Source organism: Mus caroli, chromosome 1 (genome assembly GCF_900094665.2).
Source record: "Mus caroli chromosome 1, CAROLI_EIJ_v1.1, whole genome shotgun sequence".
Taxonomy (NCBI): Eukaryota; Metazoa; Chordata; class Mammalia; order Rodentia; family Muridae; genus Mus; species Mus caroli.
In genome coordinates this window covers 143,348,294-143,374,127 of record NC_034570.1, presented here as the reverse complement: position 1 = coordinate 143,374,127, position 25,834 = coordinate 143,348,294, and the positions used below count along the sequence as shown (strand labels likewise).

General features: G+C 46.0%; 1 protein-coding gene across 5 annotated transcripts in view; it reads left to right on the top strand.

The window, feature by feature from the left end:
* Rgl1 (ral guanine nucleotide dissociation stimulator like 1) overlaps positions 1 to 25,834 on the top strand; it is a 247,822-nt gene that overhangs the window by 137,120 nt on the left and 84,868 nt on the right. For 2 of the 5 annotated variants that reach the window (XM_029483250.1, XM_021176216.1), the window contains exon 3: positions 2,053 to 2,163. The exons of 2 other annotated variants lie outside the window; for them this stretch is intronic. In XM_029483250.1, coding sequence (XP_029339110.1) covers positions 2,053 to 2,163 — 111 coding nt within the window. Of the gene's footprint in view, positions 1 to 539; positions 936 to 2,052; positions 2,164 to 25,834 lie in introns of those variants that run through there. One more of the 5 variants, XM_021176224.2, reaches the window with a different exon arrangement.

Here is a 25,834-nt window from a genome sequence, read left to right as displayed (position 1 = left end):
CTCACAGAGGCTCCAGAAACCCCCAGGACCACTTATGGCCTCTGTCACAAACTGTCAGATCCTACAAAACTCTCTGCTCTCACCCGCAGTAGCCAGTAGCCTTATCAGACTGGGTGGTGGAGCTGATGCATGCCTGTAATCTCAGCACTTAAGAGACAGAGGCAGGAGGATTGCCACAAAAGTTCCAAGTGTTCAAGGCTAGCCAGGACCACATTTTGTTTAAAAAAAGAAAAAAGAAAAAAAAGCAAGAAAGCCACAAACAAGAGTGGGCAGTAGGAACAAGTCCAGGCAGTTGCAGGTGCGGGGTAGGGTAGAGCCGCTGGGCACGGTTTTTAGATACCCAGATAGCTTTTGACTTTATCCTAATGAAAATCTTCCCCCAAATCGAGGGGACTCTGATTTAATTGCTCTAATTCCAAATAGCAAGCAGATCACACAAGAATCCCTAACCTTGAATTCCCCCAGTTTCCTTCAGTAAAGCAGACGGAGGCTGCGCACACGTCCCATGGCACACATGGTTCTATTTTGTCACCTGGTGGCCACCAGGAAACCCCGATGAAGCGGTCTACTTGAAAGCATCGTTTCCCCACCACTCCGGAGCTGGAGAAACGATTGCTTGCTCCCTTGATCCGCAGGGCTTCCGAAAGGGAGAGTGCGCTCACAAGCACAAACAGGAAAGCCTGACATCACGGAGCGGCGGGGAGGAGTCTGCTGCCGCGGGCTCCCGGGCTGCCAGCTCGCTGGCCGGCGCTCCTTTGTGGCCCGGTCGCGCGCGGCGGCGGCAGCGGCGGTGGGGCAGCAAGGCGCGTGGGAAGCGCGGGGACCCGGAGCCGGGCCAGAGAGACGCCCCGACCGCCTCGGAGCAGGGCGCACCATGCAGCGTCCGTGTGCCGGAGAGAAAACTGAGAATGAAATTACTTTGGCAAGCTAAAATGGTAAAGCGAGCTCCCCGCCTTCCCCGGACGCTTCTCTGCTGGGGGACTCGTCCCATCTCCTGCTTTCTCGGGGCCGGGTTGTTGGAGCACTGTCTAACTGATCTGAGCCACCCGGACCCCACTCTCTGAGAGGAGCTTTCTCACTCTGCTTTGTGTCCTTCCCCTCTCTGTGCCTCTTCTCCCTAGAAACGATGCCTGTGTTCTCAGGCATCGCCTGCGGGGTGTCTGGGACAGGCAGATGCGTGTCAGGAGAGCAGAACTTGGAAAGGACAGAACTCAGTCTGGGGGAGCGGCGCCGTGCTCTGCTTCCCAGCGGCAGCCCTTTAACACAGATCCGAGGTTTAGCTGGCGACATGGCCATCCAGGGGGTCGCTGTGTAAATTTCAGTGGAAGCTGCCTGAAGATGTTTTGCTTTCTCTGCACTTGCCAGAGGGGTTTTTCTTTCCTTTTCTTTTCTTTTCTTTTCTTTTCTTTTCTTTTCTTTTCTTTTCTTTTCTTTTCTTTTCTTTTCTTTTCTTTTCTTTTCTTTTTTTTTCCCTGGAAATAAAAACTTTCCACACCCCACGTAACTTTTTTGGGGGGTTTCAAAACAGTAAGAGGAGAAAAAGAAGTACAACTTCACTTCCCAAAGAGGGCTCGGATACTAAATACTAAAAGTGTTCTAATACTAAAACACTTGTTTGAGGGAGTTTAACATCGACATTGCTCAAATGTTTGTGTACTTTGAGAAGTATAAACTTTTGTTTTTGCAAATGAGTTATTTTTTCCTTTCACTTAAGTGGACAGAGTTGATCAGGACTAAACCACAGTTTCCTTAAGAAGGAAAAAAAAAACTTGAAAAGATGATTTAAGATATGTGGCTAGGTTAGGAAAAGTAACTGAACGGAGAAGTCGGAGGTTCCTGATACTGCAGGAAAAGGCTGCCAGCCAAGAAAATCTCAGCCTTGCCTATTGCAGGGTGTCTTGTGTTGCTCTGTTTGGAGGATTTATTCAAAGGCTTGGAGAACCTTTGTAAGCAGGGAAGCAGCTGGGATAGATTGTGGTTAGCCAAGGGGGAAGAAAACAACAACACACACTACGACCCTCTTTTTCTTTCTCTTTATCCCGTCCCTGGCAGAGCTCGATTCAGGACTGGGGTGAAGAGGTAGAGGAAGGAGCTGTTTACCATGTCACCCTCAAAAGAGTCCAGATTCAACAGGCGGCCAATAAAGGAGCGAGATGGCTAGGGGTGAGTAGCGCTTCCGAGATCTTGAACTTTGGAACAGTGTCTTTGCTCTTCTGTGAATATCATTATTATTTAGCCAAGGTGGCCCCCCCATCCCCTTTTCCTCCCCCTTAGTCTTAAAAAGGAAACTGCTGATGGCCAAGTGTTTGCTCTAGCTGGACAGGTCTGTTTTAGGACTTGGTGTTTTCCTAAGCATCTTCCCTCAGTCTGTCAATAATTCAGAACCTTCCGGAGGAAACATCTTGAGGTATTTGGCAAACAGCTGGGGGTGTTGTGGCAGAAGAGGACAGACACACAGAGACCTGGTCAGAGAGCACTACTAGCTTCTACATGTGTCATAAACCACTGTGCCCAGAAGATCATCTTTTCTCTCTCCTCCTTACATAGTGATGCCAACAGCCCAGTCCCCACTCCCAGAAGTTCAGAGGCCATTCAGACCTGCTTCCTTTGAGGGGTGGCAAGTTTTCCCATTGTGACCTTCTTTCTGTAGAATGGGAGTAGGCTGATGTATACTTAGTCTTGGGACTTTGCCTGTAGAGTATGGAGTCGGTGGCAGACACTTGGAAAAATCTGCTTTCCATAAACTATTGGGGAAGGTCATGTGAGTTCTTAATTCGACCAATGAATCTTTCAACACATCCCAAATGAAGGGACTATGCAAGGCAGAGAGCCTGGCGGTGGGATCAGGAACATGTGGGAGAGTGGAGAGAGAGTAGTTACAGATGACACAGGGAGGAACATAGTGGTGTCTGAAGAGAGGCAGGACTTGTGGGTTATGGTCTTCAAAGCACTGAGGAGTGTGTGCTTGCATCGCAGCCTACTGACCTTAGTTTCAGAGCACACGAGGTTTGGAGCAGTGTTCCCAGATGAGTGTGTCGGGGCTTCCTGGGAGGAGCGGAGGCAATATGACTTGTAAGACTCAGAGTCAAAGGCAGGAAGCCAGGAGCCCTATCTTCCTTGGCCGTGGCTGCTGACATTGGATCTCCCCCAACCCCCGCATTGACCTTCTCAACCTGCCTTAAGTCAGGATTTCCCTGCGACTATGCTTGGATCAGGATACTGTTGACCGGGATGGTAAGTTGCTAGTGACATTGAAGATGTAGTCTGCAAAGTTAGGCACTTTCTCAGTGAACACTAGAGGTCTTTACTTACCAAGCAAGCACCTTACTCAGAACGTGATCATCCTAACATTAACTGTGTTTAGACTGCTGACCAACCACTCTGTTGCTTTTGGGGGCTTTATGTATATATACAGTATTTCAATGTGATGTTGCTATGGTTTTGACCTGTGTGGCTATTTGTAAATGATTAATAAGCTCTAAACCAGTTGCCTTCAAATAGACTTTGCATTTACTGGTGTTGGGTAGCCCTGAATGTCTTGGAACTAGCTCTGTGGACCAGGCCAGCTTCAAACTCAGAGATTCACCTCCCTCTGCCTTCTGAGTGCTGCAATTAAAGGCATGCACCACTGTGCCAGGCTTTTCTACTCTTTCTAACGATGCAAAATGCTGCATGGGTGGCAGTGTTAATATTTAGCCAGATATGGTAGCAATGACTGTAGTGTGAGCAATAGAGGGGACCCTACCCCCAATAAACTGTCCTTCCTTTAGCTGCCAGCAGTCATTACTCTTACCAGCTACTCTGCTCATTGATTCCACTTCCCTTCTCATCCTGCCTCTCTCCATAGCCATGTAGAGTTCAGAGGGGTTGGCTCTGACGTAAACTGTAGATCTGAAATATTGAGAAGAAAGATCATGTAAGCTTGTTTTTGGTTCATAGAGGAATCCTGCCCTCCTCCTTTTGAACAAATGACTCACAGACACCACACTGCTCATCAAAAGTCAGTTCTTGGACCTCTCAGCCTGGAATGCCACTTGATTTCTTGTCTTAGGTGTCCTGTGAGGAAGCTCTGTGGGTTTTTTTTTTTTTTTTTTTTTTTGTCCTTGAAAAATCCCAGCTTAATTTAATATGACTCAACCAATTGAGCCACAGCAATTATGAAATCCTTTTCTTTGGTACCCAGTTGGCTTCCTCATGTTTGTTTTCCTACATTCCAGTAACCCATTCAGAATTCTTCAAAGTGAACACTTTTAGAGTTAATGGGGTTGAGGTAAGGCAGGGAAGACGCTTCGTGCGCACTGGCATCTGACAACAACTTTATGGGGAACGTGGTATTATGATGCTCGCTTTCATCTTTCCTTTATATACAAGGAAAATAATGCCCAGCGTGATTTGCTCGCTTGCCTGTGGGGTCATGCAGTTAAGAAATAGTAGAGGCTAAATTTGTATATGGGTACAAATTTGTTGTCAAGAACTGTCCGGGGCTTTAAGGCTGTTCCCATAGTTCTTGAGGATAGCATTGGTGCACAAGAACAAGGAGACTAGAGCATACCTCCCCTAGGGATCATTCTTGGTATGGGATTTGAAAAACGTAGCCCTCTGGTCCTCTTTATGCTTTGAATGATAACCTGAGCTGTAGATTATAAGGTGTGTTATGGTGATGTGCATCTAATTGATAAGCTTGACACTTGGGATGTGTAAAGTGGCACATGAAAGATGTGTATGAGGTTCTATAGCATGTGAGTGTAGGCGGAGTCTTGGTATTGTGTCTGGAGTGCTCTTCAAAAAGCTTAATGCCTGTGAGTCTAACACTCAGGAACATCAGGAATTCAAGGCCATCCTCTGCTACAGAGTGATTTAAAGACCAGCCTGGGCTGCACAAAACCCCTCTAAACAGCAGCAGCAGCAGCAGCAGCAGCAGCAGCAGCAGCAGCAGCAGCAACAACCCTAAACCAAACCAAGTTTCAAAAGATGGAGTATAATTTTTCTATTTTTCTAGTGCTAAAATCTCAGGATAATTAATACTCAGTTCTAGGAAGTATAGCTAAATAATTACATACTTGAGTCAGAAAGATGGCCAGTTGTTAAAAGCACTTGTTGCTCCTGCAGAGAACCTGGGTTTGGTTCTCAGACCCACATGGAGGCTCTCTACCATCTGTAATTCTAGTTCCTGGGGGATCTAGTGCCTTCTTCTGACCTCAGTGGGCACCAGGCACACATGTAATTCACATACCTTCATGCAGGTGAAACACCCATACACTTAAAACTAATAAATTTAAATAAGGTAATGAGAACAGAAACCCAAACACATAAGTCATACTATCATATTTTGATTCTTAAGTTTGTGCTTAGTTTGTGATCATTTTAGGAAATTACTATGTCAGTGGTCCTAAGATAAATGCTGAGGATGATCTAGGTCTGGTTTACTTACACATACAATGGTAGTCTGGCCCACTGGCAATGCTGCCAATATATATGGGCAATAGCATTAAATTTTTGACCTACCTTTTCTTTTATATCTAAGTTGGGCCGTTCTGTTGACTTGGAAACTCTCACAGGAAAGTGACTTCATCTACATCACAGAAACATAAAAGTCCAGGACTGGAAGAGACATTAAAAATTAGTTTTATTCACAGAAATGGATGCTCACAGTCAGCTATTGGATGGATCACAGGGCCCCCAATGGAGGAGCTAGAGAAAATAACCAAGGAGCTAAAGGGATCTGTAACCCTATAGGTGGAACAACAATATGAACTAACCAGTCTCCCGGAGCTCGTGTCTCTAGTTGCATATGTAGCAGAAGATGGCCTAGTCGGCCATCAGTGGAAAGAGAGGCCCATTGGTCGTGCAAACTTTATATGCCCCAGTACAGGGGAATACCAAGGCCAGGAAGCAGGAAAAGGTGGGTTTGGGGGGGGGGGGAGGGAATAGGGGTCTTTTGGGATAACATTTGAAATGTAAATGAAATAAATACCTAATTAAAAAAATGAAAAAAAAAAGTTAGTTTTATTTAACTACTCTCTTAGTTTGTAGCATTTTGGAAAGGCAAATGGTCAACTTGTGTTATTTGTCTTCGATGCCAGTACTGTGGTGTACATCCACAGTGACAGGAACAAAGGGATTGAGAAATACCAGTGTTCCCTGAAGCAGGAAAAGTACATTTTAGACAAAGGCCTTGAAGGGACAGAACAAAAGAATTCAGGGAAGGAGCTTTGGAGTCTTCAAAACAGGACAGATTGATGGTCCAGAAAAACGTGTCACACTTAGGATAAGCTTAACTTTGGATTGTTAGGAATGGGTTCACTTTGCATTGTCTTTGGGGAGTGGCCTGGGCCAGCAGCTAGTCTTGTCATTCTCACTTGTATACTGCAGTCATGAGAACCTGGGGTAGGGCCCTGGTGACTCCTTCCCAGTGCCTGGGGCTTGTCACACTCTTGCACACTTCAACTCTTGATGAGTTTTTGTTAGGATGAGTTGGAGTTTTGATAAGTAGGAGACTGGCAGAAACCAGTTAGCTAGAAGAGAATAGACTATAGATAAAGGACATGGAGAGAGATGGCCTGAGGGCCACCTTTGGGTTTTGGGAGTGCTTTGGTGAATGTTGGTGATGTCTGCATCGAGTGTTGCTTACACCGGTTGTACCCTTTGCCTCCACTCTACCCGATAGCTTAGCGGTTCTGCTGTGTACATTGCCTCATGTGGGGAAATTCTTTGAGTTGTCAGCTACCTCTCTTCTGGGACTTTTCTTTGACACTCGCCGCCCCCTCCCTCCCCGGGCAGATGAGCTGGGCCTTTCTGTGCTCCTGAGCATTCTGGTGTCATGTTGCATGCTCCCCATGCTGCTGTAATTGTCTGTTTGTATTCCCCACTAGATAATATCTTGTGACGACAGCCAATGAAAGTTTGCTGAGTGGATGAATCAGGCTTCATCCTTTTTCGGGGGACTCAGGTTATCCTGATAAATATGAACGTATGGCTGTTTCTCTTTAAAGCCAAATCATGATTAAGATGTCATCCTATAAGGAGGAGCAAGAAAAATCAATTAGGTAATGATTCTGGCTGTCTCAACGTTCTTTCTGGAACAGAGCAGGGCACACACAAAGATAGTGATTATTCTTTTGAACAAAATAAAATTTCCCAGTGCCTTTTAAAACCAGGAGCTCTGATTGTGCTTGCCTACTTGTAGGCCGTTGAAGAAAGAAGGGCGAGACAGGGGTTAAAAAGTCCTGGCAAGCATTACAGTTCTGTGTGGCTGGGAGTGGGACTGTAGAACTGAAAGGAGATAAGCCCCCGAGGGGCCTCTGGTTTACTGCTGCTCATCCTTGTGTTCCTCTAGGAAAATAGGCCTTGGGTTGGGCTGTTCCTGTCTGTTGGAATGCTTAGTTTAGGCTCTACAAAGTCAAGCTCAAAATTTAGCAACCATTTGAAAACTAAGTAACTGGTATTTTTCATTTTGACTTTGGGAACATATTTCTCAAATAATTAGTCTAAACTGTGGTAGCCTGCACCGACTGAGAACACACAGACCATTCAAACTGCCTGAGACACGGGTATCTCATCATTGTTTTCAAAGTCTCTCGGGATCTGTATATGATAGCTAATTAAGAATATCCATTTCCTTTAGTCAACCCAGAGAATTTAGCTTTAAAAAAAATGCATGTCTAGGGGCTAGAGAGATGGTTTAGCAGTTAAGAACACTGGCTACTCTTTCAGATGATCTGGGTTTGATTCTCAGCTCCACATGGAACCTCACAGCCCTCTGTAACTCCAGTCCAAGAGTATCCATCGCCCTCTTCTGGGCTCTTTGGGTACTGCACGCATGTGGTAGGCATACACATGGGCAAAACATACATACCTAAAAATAAATAAAATGTTCACAAATACTAGAGAAATACATGTCTACCTCTAGCAACAGCATAAACCTTAGAGACATATTAAGTCTTTATACTGAAAAGTATAATCTTATTCCTATTACAGACGTATTTCTTACTTCTCTAATGCTATAAGGTAAAAGCCCCCTGGAGTTTAAAATTGGGAAAGTAAAGGAGAGGTAAGTGGAGGCCTCTGCAGGTCACTCACTGTTGGGATCTGTCAGTGCACTGGCCTGTTTGTTTCTGTCTCGTTTATCCCCAGCGTACATTTCCTTTCAAACTTCCTGTTCTAAGTTATCAGACTTTACCATAATTGTCACATGCATGCTACATTACATTAGAATACTCAAAAAGTTAAGCGAACCATCTAGGCCATGGTGTGCGTCTTAGCAGAAAAGGCTGATTTCTATAAACAGCAAGGCAAGGAGTGGAAATGTGGAGAGGTCATTAAAGCTGCCTCATTCTCTCAGAGAGACACAGCCAACAGCCTGTCTCTGGCCAGCCAATGGGTGTGGCCAGCTCCACAGAGTTGATTTGGGGTTCTCTGGAGTTTCTGGGTCATTTGTGGGTAAACACAGTCCTCGTGAGATCTCTTGCTGGTCTTGTATATCCCCTGTTTCTGTCATGTGTGTGTGAGCCTGTAACCGTGCCTTTGATAGCCTCTCTCACTTTACAGACAGCATGCTAAATATGGGGATTCAGAGTTCAGTAAACTGTTCTAAAAGGGTTACAAGTGAGAGAGACAGACGTCAGGCCAATTCCAGGGGGTTGTAGATGTGACACCCGCTGGGGACCGTGGATGAGGCAGGGGTGGTGGGCTGCTCATGCAAGCTGCACTGTGGAGAGGATTTCTCTGTGGAGGGCCATGGCTCAGGAGGAACTTAAAGCCTGTCTTAGGGCCCTGACACATTTCTGTCAGAGATCACAACATGTGAGGAGGCAGGGAGGCCAGGAATGGGATTTCTACATGAGGCTCAGCCTGGGGAAGAGGCCAGAACTTGGTGGGTGGGTGACAAGGGCCGGGGCTGGAGAACAAGGTAGGCACCTGGCATTGTGAGCCGTGGTTCTCAGCTGTGGGGTCAGTAAGCTGTGGAATTGGAGTTGTGCTATTCCAGGGACAGTCAGTGTAGGGTTCTAAGCAGGGCACTGTGGCCGGATTCTCATTTTAGAGTGCTGAGAGACTTTGGGGGGGGATGCGTTAGAAGGAAGCCAGACTGGAGCAAGGGGGACCCCAGAGGAAGGTTACAGAGTCACGTGGTGAAGAAGGGACTAACAGCCTGAAGGGAGACTGTGATGACAGAGCAGAGAGCTCTGGGGAAGAAGGGTGGTGGGATGGGGCTAGCTGGGGTCCTCTTGGCAGGCAGAGGTCTTGGGCACCTGGCTTTCCATGTATTGGCCAGACCAAAGCTTTCCTGGGGACAGTGTCACTCCTGTCTCCTTGGATCACATGCACTAAGACAACTCACTAGCAATGCCTCCTCTTCCAGGAGGAGAAACTCCAGAGCTGGGTATGTTTGCTGTGGCACAGCCAGAGATCCAATACCAGTATAGGCTCACCAGGAATGAGGTAGAAAGCCCTGTGTAGCTCCCCGACTCCAGAGGACTCTGTGGTGTAACTCTTCTGGTTTTCTCTGCAAAGGAAACACATAGAATCCGAAGACCATAGAGGGAGAGCAGACAGAGCCCACAGTGCTGTGATCACAGAGCTGTGTTTCTAGATAACAGCATTTTACCTAATAATCATGTCGGTAGGGACACAGTACATTTACAGTGAGGTATTCTGGTATTTATCTGTGTCCCCACTCAGAGTCTCCCCTCCCTGACGCTATGTGTCCTGGCCACAGGCATTCCTGCTTTCGAAGGCTCACTGTGATTGCTAGCTGTCTGTCTGTCTCTCAGCCTCCTTGTTCAAGCATTTCCTCACATCTTACCTTGCAGGATCTTGAGTCCTGCTATGTTATAGCCTCTTCTGGATAAAGCTTGACCTTGACCCCCTTTCCTCAACCTCTCGGTTATTGAGATCACATGACTAACTTTAATCTGAGAACCACCTTCAGTTAAAAAAAAAAAAGACCACAGCCAGCCTGGTCTTCAGAGTGAGCCAGCCTGATCTACAGAGTGAGTTCCAGGACAGCCAGGACTGCACAGAGAAACCCTGTCTCGAAAAACAAAGCGAAACAAAACAAAACACCACAAATAGAGGAAGCACAGAAGGAATAAAGATAGAGCAAGCCCTCAGCGCTCAGTAGGCAACTGCTTAGCAGCCTGTTGCAGGAAGCTCTGTCTGTACACATAGGGAAAAGCTTGCTCTTCCATGTCTCTTTCTGTGTCTCCACGCTGCTGTGGCCCTGTGCTGTGCTCTGATGATGTGAGGCTCTGGCTAGCTTCATTCTCCACCCATCTCCTCCTTAATACTATTAAGGGTATGGTTCTATCAGTGGTGGTAGTGTGGGAAGAGATCGTGTGCCAATGGCTCTAGATAATTTTTTTTAAACTCTCATTAAAACAAAAACAAATACCTCATTGCCCCAGATCTTCTAACTTTTTATTGTTCAGTATAGTCTGTTTATTTAAATTAATTTCCACAGGTAATCTTATCCCATGTACATAAACCCCAGACATTTTCCCGATGTTTGCTTTTTTCCCATGCATATTCAACAATGCAATGATTCTCTTCGTATGTGTGTGTGTGTTGTTTTGTTTCCTGCCAATTGAATATCTTTTGTATAAGCAAGATAAGGCTGCGTCTTTCAGTTCATAACCCTAAGGACAGTTTGAAAGCCCAGACCGTGTCTTTTCTCCTAACAGTGGCTGCTGTTGGTTGGTCCATCAACTAAGTCTCTCTTACTAGCAGTGCCTCTCGTGGCAGGCCATTGTGTGCCTGACACTTCTCTTGCTGCTGATGGTAGGGCTACGTCTGTGGACAGTTTTTATCTACAAAATTAAACACAAAAACATTTTGTGGATATAGGTAAAAATAACTGAAGCTGGATTTGATGTTGGTTAAAAATACACACTTTATGGCCATTCTCTTCCCCACCTGGAATTGCAACACTTGAAGCTGTTTGTTGAGATAACTATAGTTCTAAATGGAAAATCCCAGGAAACCGGAAGCATTGGGTTAGTTTGCAAAGCATAGGGGAAAGACTGGCCACCTCTGTCCAAAGGTTGACTTCTAATGACAGACACAATAAACAAATTCTTTTTTTAAAATGACTTGAGCAAGCATTAACAGGGGCAGCTCAGTGCCATCGAGGCCTGCCTGGGGAGCGAGCACACTGCTCTTTGAACTCTGCTGGGGTTTCCTGGGAGGTGGCCCCTCCTGGCTGTTCATCCTTTTCAGGGATATTTCCTATAGGGGCCTGGGGTAAGTAGCCTGCTTGGTGGAGTCTAGCAGATCTACTTTGAAAGGTCATCCCTGCCTCGTGCGCGCCTTGCTGGCTAGAGCTAAGAGGTTGTGTGCCCACTCTAAGCCTGTGTTCCTCTGCTGTGAAGACAATTCCAGTGCCTTTCTAATTGCATTGCCATGGGGTATATGTGAACCATGTAAGTAGGGTGCTGGGCACAGGGCAGAGGATCTGGTGGACGCGTGCTCACTGAGAGGAGCCTCAGGTTGGCTCCCCTCTGCAGATCCCCCTTTGGAGCTCAGCCGTGGACTATCAGCATGACCTTGCTTCATGTGTTTCCTGAAGCTTGGGGTTCTGAGCCACCCCTGGGTGCCTTGCAAGCTGTGTTAAACATGGTCCCAGCCTCGCCCTTTCAGTTTGTAGACAATAGCAGAAGCCTAACCATGACAGGGGTTAGTAAAATTTGCTTATTAAAATAGTATGGTGTCCACTTTCTCGTAGAATGCCACTCCTCAGTGCTTAAAGAGATTTATTTTGTTCACTGTTTTGTAAGTTTCACTCTGTCATGGGAGGGAGGGAGGAGGCAGAGGAACAATTTGTAGCATTTTTGGACAGGAATCACAGAGAAGTGACGGGAGGAGTGTGGAGTGTAAGATCCAGCCCCAAGGATGCATTGCCAAAGACCTACTTCTTCAGTCAGGTTCCACCTTCCACAGTGTCGCCAGCTCACAACACCAATTAGGGTCTTAAATCCAGCAGTAGATTCAGCCCAAACTGTCCAGGATCGCCTGCTGTAAGGCCCCTGGGAAGGGCTTCGCAGCCGCACCCCAGGCGGTCAGGTCCATCCTCATGAATATCTACTGTGTTTTCCTGTTTGGCCACCTGCACAGTGAAAGACAGAATTACTCTTTAGGGTCCAGATACTCCTTAGGATTTTGCACTTCAGTTCCCTGCAGCTTCCCCGTTACTTTGTTGGAGTTATGTTTTTAAGACGGGGCTGGAGCGATGCGGGGTACTTGCTGCTCTTGCAGAGTACTGGTGTTGAGTCCCTGGCACTCGTGTAGGGCGGCTCTGACTCTCGGAGATCCATACCTTCTCCCGGCCTCCGTGGGTACCCACACCGATGTACACATACATGTGTGCAAGTTAAAAAATAATAAAGTTTAAAAAATGACCCAATAGTGGTTAATAGTCTGTCTTAATAATTGAATAATAGTCTTCATAATAATTGATATTTCTGGTGGAAAAATAGGAGGAAGTAGTTCTGTTTCACTGTGGGAGTCTCAGGTGGACAAAATTTAGAGGGCTAGCAAATAGTGCTTGCAGCATAATATCAAGTCCTAAACTTCTATATGAGGTAATGATAAACTCTCTCCTTGTGCCCCTGGCTGACCAATTAATACAATACTTGGGTTGCAAGCCAGTAAGTGACTATGTGACTTTGAAACTATCACATGATTTTTCGTAGGGTTCTTCACCTGTAAAATGGGGTGGTGCCTGTGTGAAGGTCACCTGCCTTAGTTAGTGCAGGTCACTGAGTTGTGATAGAAACACTTCATCTAAAGGCCGTTCACTGTTTTTCCCTCTCTACTCACCATCCAGGTGCTTGATGGACACGTTCCGCTCATTGGTCCTGCCTCCCTTCCCTCACTCTGTAAAGGATATTTATTCTGTATTTCTTCTTTCCACGTGCTGCTTCCCTAATGACATCTTCCTGTCTGCCACCGCAGTCGGTCCCTCCGGTGCTATGGTTGCCGAGAGCACACACAGCACGGGGATTTGTCCATTCTCCAGCAGTGGTGGGAGTGGATAGCCCTTCCTGCCAGAATTCTGAAGACAGTTGTCATGAGCGTCTTGCGTAGGGAAACTTTCTGTTCTCTTTGACGCTCTTTCTCTTGCTGGTCCTTTTAGTTTATTGCACAGACAGTGGTAAAGTGAGCTGAAAAGTCAGCCCTCGGTTTGAAGCCAATGTAGGATTTGAATTCATGTCCTAATGCCAGGAGCAAGAATGTGACTGACCACCCAGAGCCAAACCTCCTGCAATGTAGGCATTTGAAATACTTGCATAGCACTGTGGCCACTTGCTCTCTGTGCTTCCTTCCCACCCTGTCTTTTGCTGCAGCACTCTGGCCTCACGTTCCCCACTGCCTTTCCACTTGCATACTACAGATGCTTCCTTCTTGCTCTCCATCGCTCCTGTGTGAGTTCCTTTTTTTGTTCTTGTTCCTTCCTGTCCTTTCTGGTTTAAAAATAGCTTCCAGGGTCTTTGGCTGCTTGGCCACAACTCTGACCTTCCTTCTATTCAAATGTGTCTCTCCAGAGCATCTTGGATCCTGTTCACTTGAGATAGTCGCACCCCACGACCCACGCTGTTAATCTGTGCCTATTCTCAGCTGACTTGTGGAGCTCGCCGACCCTTGTACTCTGAGATCTAGCTGAAAATTAAGTCTCCTATACCAGATGCTTAATCAGTGACTTGTTCACATTGTCCCTGACAAACCCTGAGCTCTCCTCCCCTGCTGACTGCCTGTGGTGCAGAAGGGGCTGCTGCACCCACTGAGACATTCATCTTTGTGCACAGCCATGACTGTGATAAGTTCAGGCTTAGAAACCGCCTTTCAGATACCATGCTATGCAGGTTTCCTGGGGGCAGGGGGGGGGGCTTCAGCCTTTCTGCCCCCACTGAAATATCTCCTGGTGTGTGTAAGGGTCATGTTGCCTCAAATGTCTCTCCATGGACTGCCTTTAATTGACATTGGAAGACTATGATCTTTACAGAAATAGCTTCGTAGCCAGCGTTGACTGAGGCAATCCCCACATGAGTGTGCGCCCTAGGATAAGTGCCTGACAGACTTTGATGACTGGTGGCCAAGGGGCTGACTTCAGCCTCTACCCCAACCTGTGCAATGATGGGCTAGCAAGAGGGTTGAAGAGGTTCTGCTAGAACTCATGCTGGGCAGAACATGATCTCAAAGGCTGCCATTCCTCTGGACCTCTAGCTCCCTGCATGGTTGAATCCATGAAAAACTGTAAATGTTGTTAAGCTAGTAAAGTTCGAGTTCAGATTCTCCCATGCCGTTGTGCCTGCCTGCCAGGCTTCCAGTCTCACAGACTGATGACCACTCCTACTCACCCTGTAAGTCAGCTAGGATGCCATCTTTGGACTGCTATTTTTCCAACCTCCTCAGATTCATTGTCTCTTTGGGATGGGGGGGGGGAGGGTGTTCTTAGCACTTACAAAAGCTCTGTTGAAGCTCTTGTCACCCTGATAATTTTTGTTCCTTGAGCCAGGGCCTTGCTGTATAAGCCAAGGCTGGACTCAGAGTCCCTGGGTAGCCCAGGCTGGTTGTGAGCTTGTGGTTTTCCTACTTCAGCTTCCCAGGTGTTGAGATTACATCATCTTTGTGCTCCATCGTCTCGGGCCCTTGAGCGTGTGGTTGGCTTTCCTTTACCCTAGTCACCTGAGTGCCTGGAGGCTTAAGTCACATTTCATTAATCGTGTTCTCATAACCTGGGGCGTCGTCTGAGATGTTACGTGTACTCAGTAGCATCTCTTTCCATGTTTGTTTGAGACGGGGGCCTTTTACTTAGCCCAGGTTGTCTTGGAACTAAAACATGTATATTTAATGATGTTATTTCTTGTCATTGGTTGTATGCTCAGTGTCAGTTTTTGAAACAAAAGGAAAGCGTTGTTGAATAAGCTGACTGGATTTATAACTTCCTATCCAGCCAACTCTAGGACAAGGGGAGGGAATACTGCCTTTGCTGTCTTTCAATACCAGCATCTTATTTCTATACTATATGATCTTGTGAAGTGATGGTGAACTTTATAGACAGATGGGCTGGCATGGAATTCAGACTTGACCTGTCAGCTTCCTGGAGATACAATGGTTTGAGTTACCAGTCAGGAATGTACCTCTGGGAACTTTATTTCTGCTGAGCTCCAAAGTGACCCTGCTTAGGGTTTTTAATCTATGTTATATACCTGATACCTAATGCTGTAGTCTTCCAAAGAGGACTATGAACCCAGTATGGAGCTAGTCTGGCTTTACTCTGTTGAATGTTTATTCAAAGGGACCAGATGCCAAAAGATGCAGGGAGTGTGTGCGATCCAGCCTCTTGTGCTGAGATGGTGAGGTAGGCTTGCTGTGTGGCTGTGTTCTGAGAGGTGCTCCTCTTGTCGGGACTCAACTGACAAAAGGAGTCAAATGGAAATGCAGCGCAATGGGTCTCAGAGTGTTTGCCTGGTATGTACGAGGCCCTGGGTTCAGTCCCCTGGGCTGTACAAGCCAAGCATGGTGGCACATACCAATAATCCCAGAACTTGAGAGGTGGTAGCAGATCAGAAATTCAAGGTCATCTCTCCTTAGCGACAGGGCTTTCTGGAAGTTTGTGCCCAGCTTGGGCTAGAGACGTGTTTGAGACAAAGGAAGAGACTTAGAAATGAGTTACACATTCAGTTCATTTCCCCAGTGAGACACAAACCGCTCTGCTTTCTTGCCCTGCTTCCTTTCCTCCGTTCTGTTATCTCACATCCTTAACTCTAAGCCTCTATTTCAGCAGCGTGTAAAGCTGAACTTGAAGCTGTCTGTCTGTCTGTCTGCTTAATGCCGTCCATTTCTAGGCACTTTCAGAGGGTCAGCGGTCAGAGGCTTTTCTGACTGCTCTGGCCCTCCCTTCCCGCTTTCGTGCCTTTTCCTGGGGTAGGTTTCCAAGGAAACATGTGCCTGCTTTGGAAAAAAGGCAACACTAAAGACATCTTGCTTTTGAAGGAGTGCTGCAGCTATTTTGAACAAGAAAAAAATGTCCTTCATAATCTGACTGTGTGTGTGTGTGTGGGGGGGGGTTGGGGTGCGAGTATTTGTCTGTAACCCTGGCCTCACTATGTAATCCTGACTGGCTTGGACCCCTCAGAGATCTGCCTGCCTCTGCCCCCGAGTGCTGGCTATTGGCATGTACCCTCCAGTCCCCACAGTGACAGTTCTTCCTACTGCTCCTTGTGTCCCCCGCCCCCATCTTTATTCACCGGCACTGTTTGATATAGCTGCTGTTGTGATCTCTATGCCCCCATCTTTATTCACCTGCACTGCCTGACATAGCTGCTGCTGTTGTGATTTCTCTTCCGCTTTGTGATATGCAAACCAAATTTTACTTTTTGATTTGAGTTGCTTGTGACATTTGTTAAGTTTCTGATACCCCAGGATCCTCTTCCGCAACCTCAAAGCTGTAGCATTTCAAGGTGGATAATGTCTGTTGTTGGTTTATGAGCCTCCTTTCTGGTCTTTTCTTTGAGAAATTCCTGGCCTTTATCAGAGCCCCCGGAGCCTGTGGAGGAGCTGGAGGCTGATAGCGCTGTGTGGGATGAGGGCACGTGACCCAATGTGCAGCGCATTCAACAGGAGTGGACCGTGCCTTCCTTCTGCTCTGCACAGCACTGTGGGAGCTGGGCTCGGGGCTGTGGGACCAGAAGACCTTGCACTCGCTGTGCTGCCCAGTGGTAGCCTCTTTTGAAATGAGTTCCACTGGACTGGCTGTCTGCCCATAAAGTCCACTTTAAACTTTGAAGACTTGGTGGTAGAAATTATCACAGTGATTTCTTGTAGTGAGCTTAAGATAAAGTGATGATATTTGGGGATGATGGCTTAATTAAAATATTGCTAGAATTAATAGAACATATTTCTTTTGGCCATTTTAAATATGACACTTACAGAAGTTACCCATGGCTGGTATTATTTTTACCTTGGACAGTGTAGTTCTCCGACCTTAGTGTTTAAAATGCAGGTTGTGAGGTCTTAGACTAATTCAGTGATTATGAAAATAGTGTTTTTAAATTAGGATAGAATAGACTAAAAATACCATAATGGCACAATTGGGAAACTTTGTTTTTATAATTCATGCGTTTAGACCAGACCTCAGGTAAGATGTGCCTTTTTTTAAAAAAAGAACTGAATCATGGTCAGAATGTCTGCAAGTCATTGTCCTGGCGGCCACCTTAATCTGGAGCATTGTCAGGAGAGCTGGTCTGCTCTCCCGAGGGCAGGTTGGTACCAGGAACATGGTATGGAGTTAAGGCTCGAGAGCTTGAAGCTGATCTGGAACTCTTCAGCTAAACCAGACCCTACAGGAACGTAAACCTGCGTATCAGTCTCATCTCAGTCAGCCAAGAGACTCCAGAGAATACGGGGCGGGGGGGGGGGCATGCTGCAGTTCCGACTCTTGAAGGCCTGTCTGTGAGCTCAGCCCTAAGGTTCCCCTGCAGTCGAGAAGGGACTTTTTTGTGTGTGATTAAAACCTTTTCCAAAATGGTCTCACGGGTGGTGATTCTTTCTAAGAAGTGAGACGTTTCTTAGTGACCTTGGACTCAAGTCAGACTTAATAGATTTTGCTGTGTCTGTGAGTGCAGAGCCGTTCCTTACGGTGTCCCTTTACATCTGAAGAGGCCAAGGGGTGGGAGGTGTGCGTGGGGGGAATTGGAAGAGGCTGCTGTTAACCTGGGAATCTTCCAGAAAAGATGTCCTTACGGTCCATTTGCTACAGGGACAGCACATTACAGCTCACCAGATGGATGCGTGTATGTATGTATGTATGTTTGACTGGGTTTTAAACACAGGATACATACAGCATGGGGAGGGGACAAAGTCCCCCCTACCCAATAATAAAGTTTGTGAGTTTATGGCCTTGTATTTTTATTCTGACAGTTGTAAAAATTCTTTTGAGTTGACCCATTTTTCCTTTCTTAATTAAAAAAAAAAAAAGTCTGGCAGGCAAGAGTAAGAACTATGAAACACGTGACTCAGTGCTTTAGCCCCTTCTCCTGGAGCCAAAGTCTTTAAAATTATGTCTTAGGCACGCTTGAGTTTTATAAAACAATTGCCCACAAAAGCCACCAACCATTTGCTCCTGAAGCTTGTAGATTTCGATGGTATTTGTTTCCAGGAAGGAAACTTCAAGCACAGCGTTTGGGAGTCGCTGAACCCGAACTGTCTGCGGAGCGCTTGCCCTGTGAGCTGAGTTAGCTCGCCCTCGGCAGTGACAGTGCTGACAGAGAGCCAGGCAGCCTTTGCCTCTTCTTCCCCTGGATACGTTCAGCCTTGTTGGTAATCACACAGGATTTTTTAAAGAGAGCTGGGTTAAAAGATCTGCAAGTTCCTTTGGAGATAGAAAGTGCCAGAATACCAAGGACAGTCTGAACGGCACCAGGCATTTGAATGGCTGCCCGTCAAAATTGTTCACTTGTTTGTTTACTTCAGATCCTTCAGACTGGGACCGCCATACGAGGAGCATGTGATTTTGGAACTTTTATCACAGTAGATTTGAAGGCCATGCAGAATCAAGTTCCAGTGACCCCTTCTGGGGCAGTTCCCCCTGGCTCCCCTTTTGCATACTCGATGCTGGAGCTGACTGGGCGGCTTCTCTGTCTTATGGTCTCATCTCTGATGCCAGTGTCTGAGGAGGCTTCCTTTCTCACACCTCCTTCTGGCTAAACCCCACCTCACTCACACTAGTCCTCTTGCTGCTTTCCCCTAAAGCCGCGTCCATTTCCCAAAAGGTAGTTAAATGTCCTTTCTCTGCACACCAAGCGTGCTACACTAGGGATATTCCATGTCAGCTTCTAAGCCACACTACATGCAGTCATCAGTTTTGTGTTAAAAACGGTCAAGTATTGGCAGTTTTCATATAGTTCTGTCTAAAATGAGCTGTGTTCTGTATAGGACTTGAGATAGGTCTCTCTGTGAATGTGCTACATTCAAGACATTTAGCAAAAATTCTTTGGCATCTTTTTAAAAATAGGAATCATTGTTAAGTACCATTAAACTATCTTAGTAGGCCTGTGCTTAGAGAATGGATGTTTTAACCATCTAACTATGGATGTAATATTTACTTTCACTAAGCTTAATTTTATTAGTTGTAGTCACATTTTTTCCCTAGTTTTTCATTACCTTTTAAAATCCTGATTCAGTAAAATACCAGCTCAGCTATAGCTTTCGGTTCAGTTACAGAGCTGCTGTGTTGTCCGCTCAGTAACACTGCATCCCCATTGGCAGGCTTCACATGGGGCTTGGACTCAGATCTAGCCATCTCCACAACTATTCAATGTATACTTCTCTGTCCTGGCTCGAGTGACCAGAGGGGAGAGAGGGGGTGGGGTGGCCCTGGCGTCTCTGAAGCCTGAGCAGGCGGCAGGGGCACCCGTGTGTGTCAGTACAGAGGGCTCCTTAGTGTGGTCTGACTTTGTTTTTCTCTTGATATCATGTTAGCTGCTAGTGATCATTATTTGCAAACCAGTTCTGTAGTTTTGGCCCGGGCATGGGCACAGCAGCCTATCGTTTGTGGTCTCTGCCTGGTCATTCACATGTGTTTGTGTCCCTTGCTTGCTGCTACACTGAGACACCCGTGGACTAGGCTTCTCTTCCATTCATCAGTGTTGGGAGCACTTCTGCCAAGGCTCTCAGTGCCTCCCGTCTCCAGAGATGTGAAATCGCTTACAAGGCTAAGTGCCGTTCTTCTCTGTTTGTTCCTCTCCAGCTCCAGTTTCTCCTTTGCCGTGTTGGTCTCTCTTTCCAGCTCAAAGGCCTTGTACTTGATAGAGAAGATAGATGCCAAGATAGGGTTGAGCAGTTCTGCTTTCTTGCATTATCAGTCCAAATGACCCCACCTATCAGCTGTGGGCCACACCCTTCCTTATTCTTGCTCCTAGAATAGTGGAAGAAAGCCCTTTTGCTGGCTTTATGCTTTTCACAGTGCTCATTATCTGTTAACATTATGACTATTAATGTTCATGTTTCTGTGTCTGGGGTGCACACTACTCTAAGCAAGACCTTCTTTCATTGAATTTTAAAAAGACCTTTAAATGAGTTAATTTATTCTGTGTGTTTGGGCATTATTTACATGTCTGCCTGTGCACTATTTGCGTGTGCCTGGGACTGGAGGAGCCAGAAGAGGATGTTGGATCCCCTGGAACAGAATTCCAGGTGGCTGTGAGCCATTGTCTGGGTTCTGAGATTTCAATCAGGGTCCTGGTTAAGAGCACTGGCTCTTAACCACTGATCTATCTCTTCACAATCCTTTTTATCTCATGATTTAGAAACCTGGATAATCACTGTATTAAGTTTTTTGTTTGTTTGTTTGTTTGTTTTACTTAAACTTTTTTACTCCAAAGAAAGAATATGAGAACAGGTTAGCTTTTCTGTATTTATTTATGTTTATAACATTTGTACTAACAAATTTTGGCAATCTATACTAATATGTGTTTATAGATACACATAATGTATTTTGGTCATGTACACACACACACACACACACACTTAAAAGCTAAAAACTAGGGACTGTGAAGATGGCTCAATTCAGTATGCTTCAGTGAGAGACCCTGACCCAATATTACATAATGGAAAAGGTCAAGGAAGACACTTGACATCAACTGTGGGCTTTCATGTGCACATGCATGCTGACTTCATACTTGTAAATATGCACACACACACATGCACACGCATGCACACGCACATGCATGCACACATACAAATAAATAAGGTGGAAAATAATTGAGGAAGATACTTGCCATTGACTTCAACCTTCCACCTCCTTACACACATGTACCTGTGCATAAACACACACACATACACACACCAACATGTATGTACACAAACAAGCAAAGATAAATAAGAAAATCTTGATGCTAATGCAAGGGTTTCTGGAATAGACACTTTAGCGGCTAGACCAGGAGAGTGGCATTCTTGATGAGTCCCATGCCAGCTCTTACTATAAGCACAGGGGTGTGTGTGTGTATTCATTCATTCCAGAAGCAGCAGATTTGAGAAGAGTGGGTTTAGAGGCTGACTCATCGCAACAACTGGACATCCTAGGGGCAGACTGTGGTCACATGTCCCGTTAGGGGGCTGTCTCTGCTCATTTAAGGGCAATCCTTCCCTACCTTAGAGTCCTTTTACCCACTTTGCCTCATTTTCCCTGAGAGCCATCACCAGTGCCTTCCCTTCTTCATTTGCTTGCTCACTCTTATGGCTTTTCACTTTCCTCCATTGGACTCCAGATTCCAGAGGTCGTGGGGTCCATTCTTCCCCTCACCCAGCGCTATAGACGATGGAAAGATGGAAGATACGAGTATCTGTTGGATGAATGTGTGCAAGGAAAAGATGGTGGTTAAATTCCACGGAAAGAATGAGAAAAGCATATGAGACTGTTTAGTTTTGGAATAAGCACATTTATCTATGTCAGAGGCACATAGCACAGCCCTGGTCACAATTGGCTGCCTACTGGGCTGTGAATGAAAGGCAAAATCACACTCAGTATATTCTACTTTTGAAGGCAGAAAAAGCGTATTTTTGAAACATTTCCATCAAAAGAAATGAAACTTTTAAAACACTGGTGTTTGAAGGGCTCACCCCTTGGGAAAATGACTGCTTACCACAGATTGAATTCCCCCATTGCACAATTTGAAAGCCACTTCTTTTTAACATCTGTTTTGTTCCTCAGCCTTATTCACACCCTGAACAACTTCTTCCTAGATTTTTTTTTAAAGATATGCTTCCCTGCTTACCTCTGAGCTCTGTATCCAGAAGGCGTGGGAGTGGCTCTGAGCTGCATAGGGCAAGGGTGCTGAGCAGCCCTGCGGAGCCCTGGGCTCCTAGCCTCTGCCTTGTGATGTGGCCCATTTGTGCTTCTCAGGTCTTTTTTGGAAAAATGAATTGATAAGTATTCCTAAGTGTCTACAGAGGGTCTATTGAGTCACACAAGTAGATTTGAAAAATGCTATGATCTCCTCCATCAAGTCTTAGCATAGGTTTTTCATCGATCAGTGGCTCTTCTCTGTGCCTGTCACCCTTGTGCATGGTCGGCTCCTAAACTTTAAAAATACAACCTTCTTATTTTTGTTCTTTCTTTTCCTGTTGTTATTTACGTGGGGGCACAACAGCCATGTCCATGATTTCCCTGGTTGAACAGAATCTCAGCTTTATAACCTTAAACGCAAGGGCAACTTTTGAATGTGAAGGGAGGGCCTCCAGCCTTGATTAGAAAGGCAGAGCCGTGTGGTGTTTGGTAATGAGGAGTCACACAGCTCCGTTGGTTACATAAAGGAATGGTCACTCAGCGCAGATACTGGAATCCATCACCCGGGACCATTGTGTCCCTCACAGAGACAGTGCCCTCTTTGTGTGCAGCACATCAGCAGCTTGTGGTTATTAGCTTAGCTGTTAAGTTAAATCGCATTCCTGGAAAGGAAAAGGCTGCAGATTTCTCTCTCTCTCTCTCTCTCTCTCTCTCTCTCTCTCTCTCTCTCTCTTTGTCTCTCTCTTTTTGTCTCTCTCTCTCTCTGTTTGTCTGTGTCTGTGTCTGTCTGTCTGTCTCTCTCTCTCTCTCTCTCTCGGAGGGGAGGATGCCTATTTGAAAATCCAAACATATAATTACTGCTGGCCACATGGCCATTACACTTCTTTGACAAGACAACTTGTGTTTTGTTAGATCTAGACAGTTGTAATTTCCCACAGTCCCATGATCTCTGTCATGTTAATTTGATCTAAATATTTGAGGGGGAAATGAAAGGGTTTGGGGGGGTCAAACTTGGTCAAATACATTTGACACCTAGAGAATTAAAACCTTACCTTAAAATGTTGGTAACACAAGACAGTTATTTCATAGTTTGCCCTACAGTGGTGCTTTGGTTTGGATAGAGTTCTCCAGGGCTTGGTCTTAGGGTGCTGGTGTTTGGAGGTGACATAGAACCTTTAAGATGTACAGGTCATTGGCAGAGCCTCCCTTAGCATTAAGGTCTCAGGATTCCCCAGGTTCTTATGTGAGTGACCCACTGCAAGAGCCATCCTGTCTCTCCGAGTCACTCCTGTTTCCTGTTTGGAGGTGATTCTTGCCACTGTGTTGGCATCTTTCCTCCAAGGTCCTCACTAGAGCTGAGCTGATACGGTCACCTCGACCAACCTCTGATGTCCAGAACTGTGAGCTAAATACAAATCTCTTCCTTACGAGGTTAGCCTGCCTTTGCCATTTTGTTATGATAATAAAAAACTAGCTGGGGGCCTGGCGAGATGGCTCAGAGGGTAAGAGCACTGACTGCTCTTCTGAAGGTCCTGAGTTCAAATCCCATAACCACATGGTGGCTCTCACAACCACCCATGAGATCTGACATCCTCTTCTGGTGTGTCTGAAGGCAGCTACAGTGTACTTATGTATAATAATAAATAAATCTTTGGACCGGAGTGAGCAGGGACCAAGCGAGCAGGGCCAACCAGAGCAAGTGGGGCTGACCAGAGCGAGCAGAGGACCTAAAAATTCAATTCCCATCAACCACATGAAGGCTCACAACCATCTGTACAGCTATAGTGTACCCACATACATTAAATAAATAAATAAATCCTTAAAAAAAATCTAGCCGACGGATGCAGATGCTGTTTTTCCCTCCCCATCCTCACGAGGGGAAGTTTGTATAGGATTGAATTTGTGCTTCATTTACAGCATCAGCCTTCATGGAGTGGGCTCTTGGTGTCTGCCATGTGCACTCTGAGTGTCAGGAGAGGTCAGCACAGGAGAACACTGACCTTGCCAGTATCATTCCTCTAAATGGAGTTGCTGTGAGGTTCTGATGCGAGTGTGGACAGAGGAAGTCTCTGAAAAGGCCACACAAATAAAAGTAGTAATATCGTCTCTGGGATTTACCAGTCAGATGCAAGCCTGCATGCCCATGTCTCATCGGCTCCAGTGGGGAACAATTCAAAGCAAATGTACACTTCTGGTCTGCGTGAAACTGCTGTCAAGCGATGACTGGAAAGAAAACAAATTGGCGCCTTGTTCTAGGTGAAGAAGAAAGAGGGCTGGAGGAGAGATGGGGAGTGCAGAAAGTTTAGAAGTCGAGAAGGAGATTTCTCAGCTTCCCTCGACATTGGTTTCTCTTTCTTCATCCTTAGAGTTCATCTAGGCCTGGCACCGAGATCCCTGTTCAGTAACGCTTGTTCTAGTGAAGTGGGCCGAAGCCCACAGCCTCAGTTACAACATTTGGATATAGTGAGAGATAGGTGTGCACATAGCCTGCCATTTACACCCATTAGCACCCACGATGGCCCTGACACTAGAGAGTGTGGTCCACAGTTTGAGGTGCTTTGCTCCTGTTACCTCTTGTCTTCTCACAGCCCCTTCTCAGTTGTTTGCAGTTCATTCTCCCTGCAGACTTGTCTGATTGTGACACACTCGTGTTTGTATTCAGTGCTCATCCGGACATACTCGCCAGCTTATAGCCCAAACATGATTGGTTTAAGATCAGAGTCCTCCTGGCCCACATTTTAGAAGGAGATGTTTTAGTGAAGTATTGTTTCAGTTATGAAAACTTACTACAAACTCTGAGACCTCACACAGCCTTCCAAGTATAGAACCTGGCTGGGTAAAATGGCAGTTAAAGGGTTCAGATGAAATCCCAACTTCCTTCGTGTGACATCCTTTGTATGTGTAGATCTGAAAGCTGTGGTAGTGGACACCACACAAGTACATCTCTTGCAGTGTGCACATTCACACTCACGCCTTGTGGCTGCTGGTTTGATTGTGTGTTCATTTCTCTGACACTCAAACCAAGCCAACGCAGATTCCCACTCTCTGTTTTCAGAGAGCAAGCCTGTGGATGGATTCTCAGGAGAATTTGTCTTTCCCATCAGCTCCATGGTGTTGACGGCTGATAGAACAGAGGGAGCAGTGTGACTGACTCCCAGCCACCAAAAGTTTGATTCAGCATCTCCATCTTGACAGGGAAGGAATTGTGGAGAAAAAAAAAATCTCCTGGGCTTAGTAATTTTTAGTTATGATGGTGAACAGTAGAACTGACTAGTCTCAGAAAAATGCTCGGAGCAATCATGTCAGCAGGTGTACCGCAGCTCTTCATTGCTGTGAGGAGAATATGCCACCTTATTTGTTTATCTATGAGTTTGGGGTTATATTTTTGTATTTTTTCCTGGGATCATATGTGGAGTCTCGTGTGCCTTTCATTATTGCAAACATTTATAGAACATTTATGGCATGGTACACCCATCATGACTGGTGACAGAACCTGGAACAAAACAGACGGGTCACTGCTCTTTTGTTTACAGATAGCATGTGAGGTGCTATGCTGTGATGGTGGAGGGATGCTGGGATGTTGATCTGTGCAGATATTGCTTGTTTATTAGAATGAGCGAGGAGCCATCCAGGAGGCCATGTTTGGCCCTCACAGCATGGAAGGAGATAATGCAGAGGTCTGCAGACAGGAAGGGACCCATGAACCTGCAGGGTAACCAAGTGGATAGCTGTGGTGGTGAAGGGCAAAGGGATAGTTGGGAATGGCCTTGGGAATTCTAGTAGAAGGTTGGATCATTTCCAAGTGTCATGGGAAGCTAGAGGGAGGTTGTAAGCAAGAGAGTGACATGACCTGAAGCTAAGGATGGGGTAAGAGGAGTGAGTCTTCTAGCCATGAAGTTATAAAGAAGGAAAAAGACTTGTGTGCTGGCTTTGCTGCGGCCGCTCTTGCTGTAACCATTCTGTACCCTGTGCACACTGAGGGCTTGGTTGGGATGGAAAGGCTGCTCTGTACCCTGTGCACACTGAGGGCTTGGTTGGGATGGAAAGGCTGCT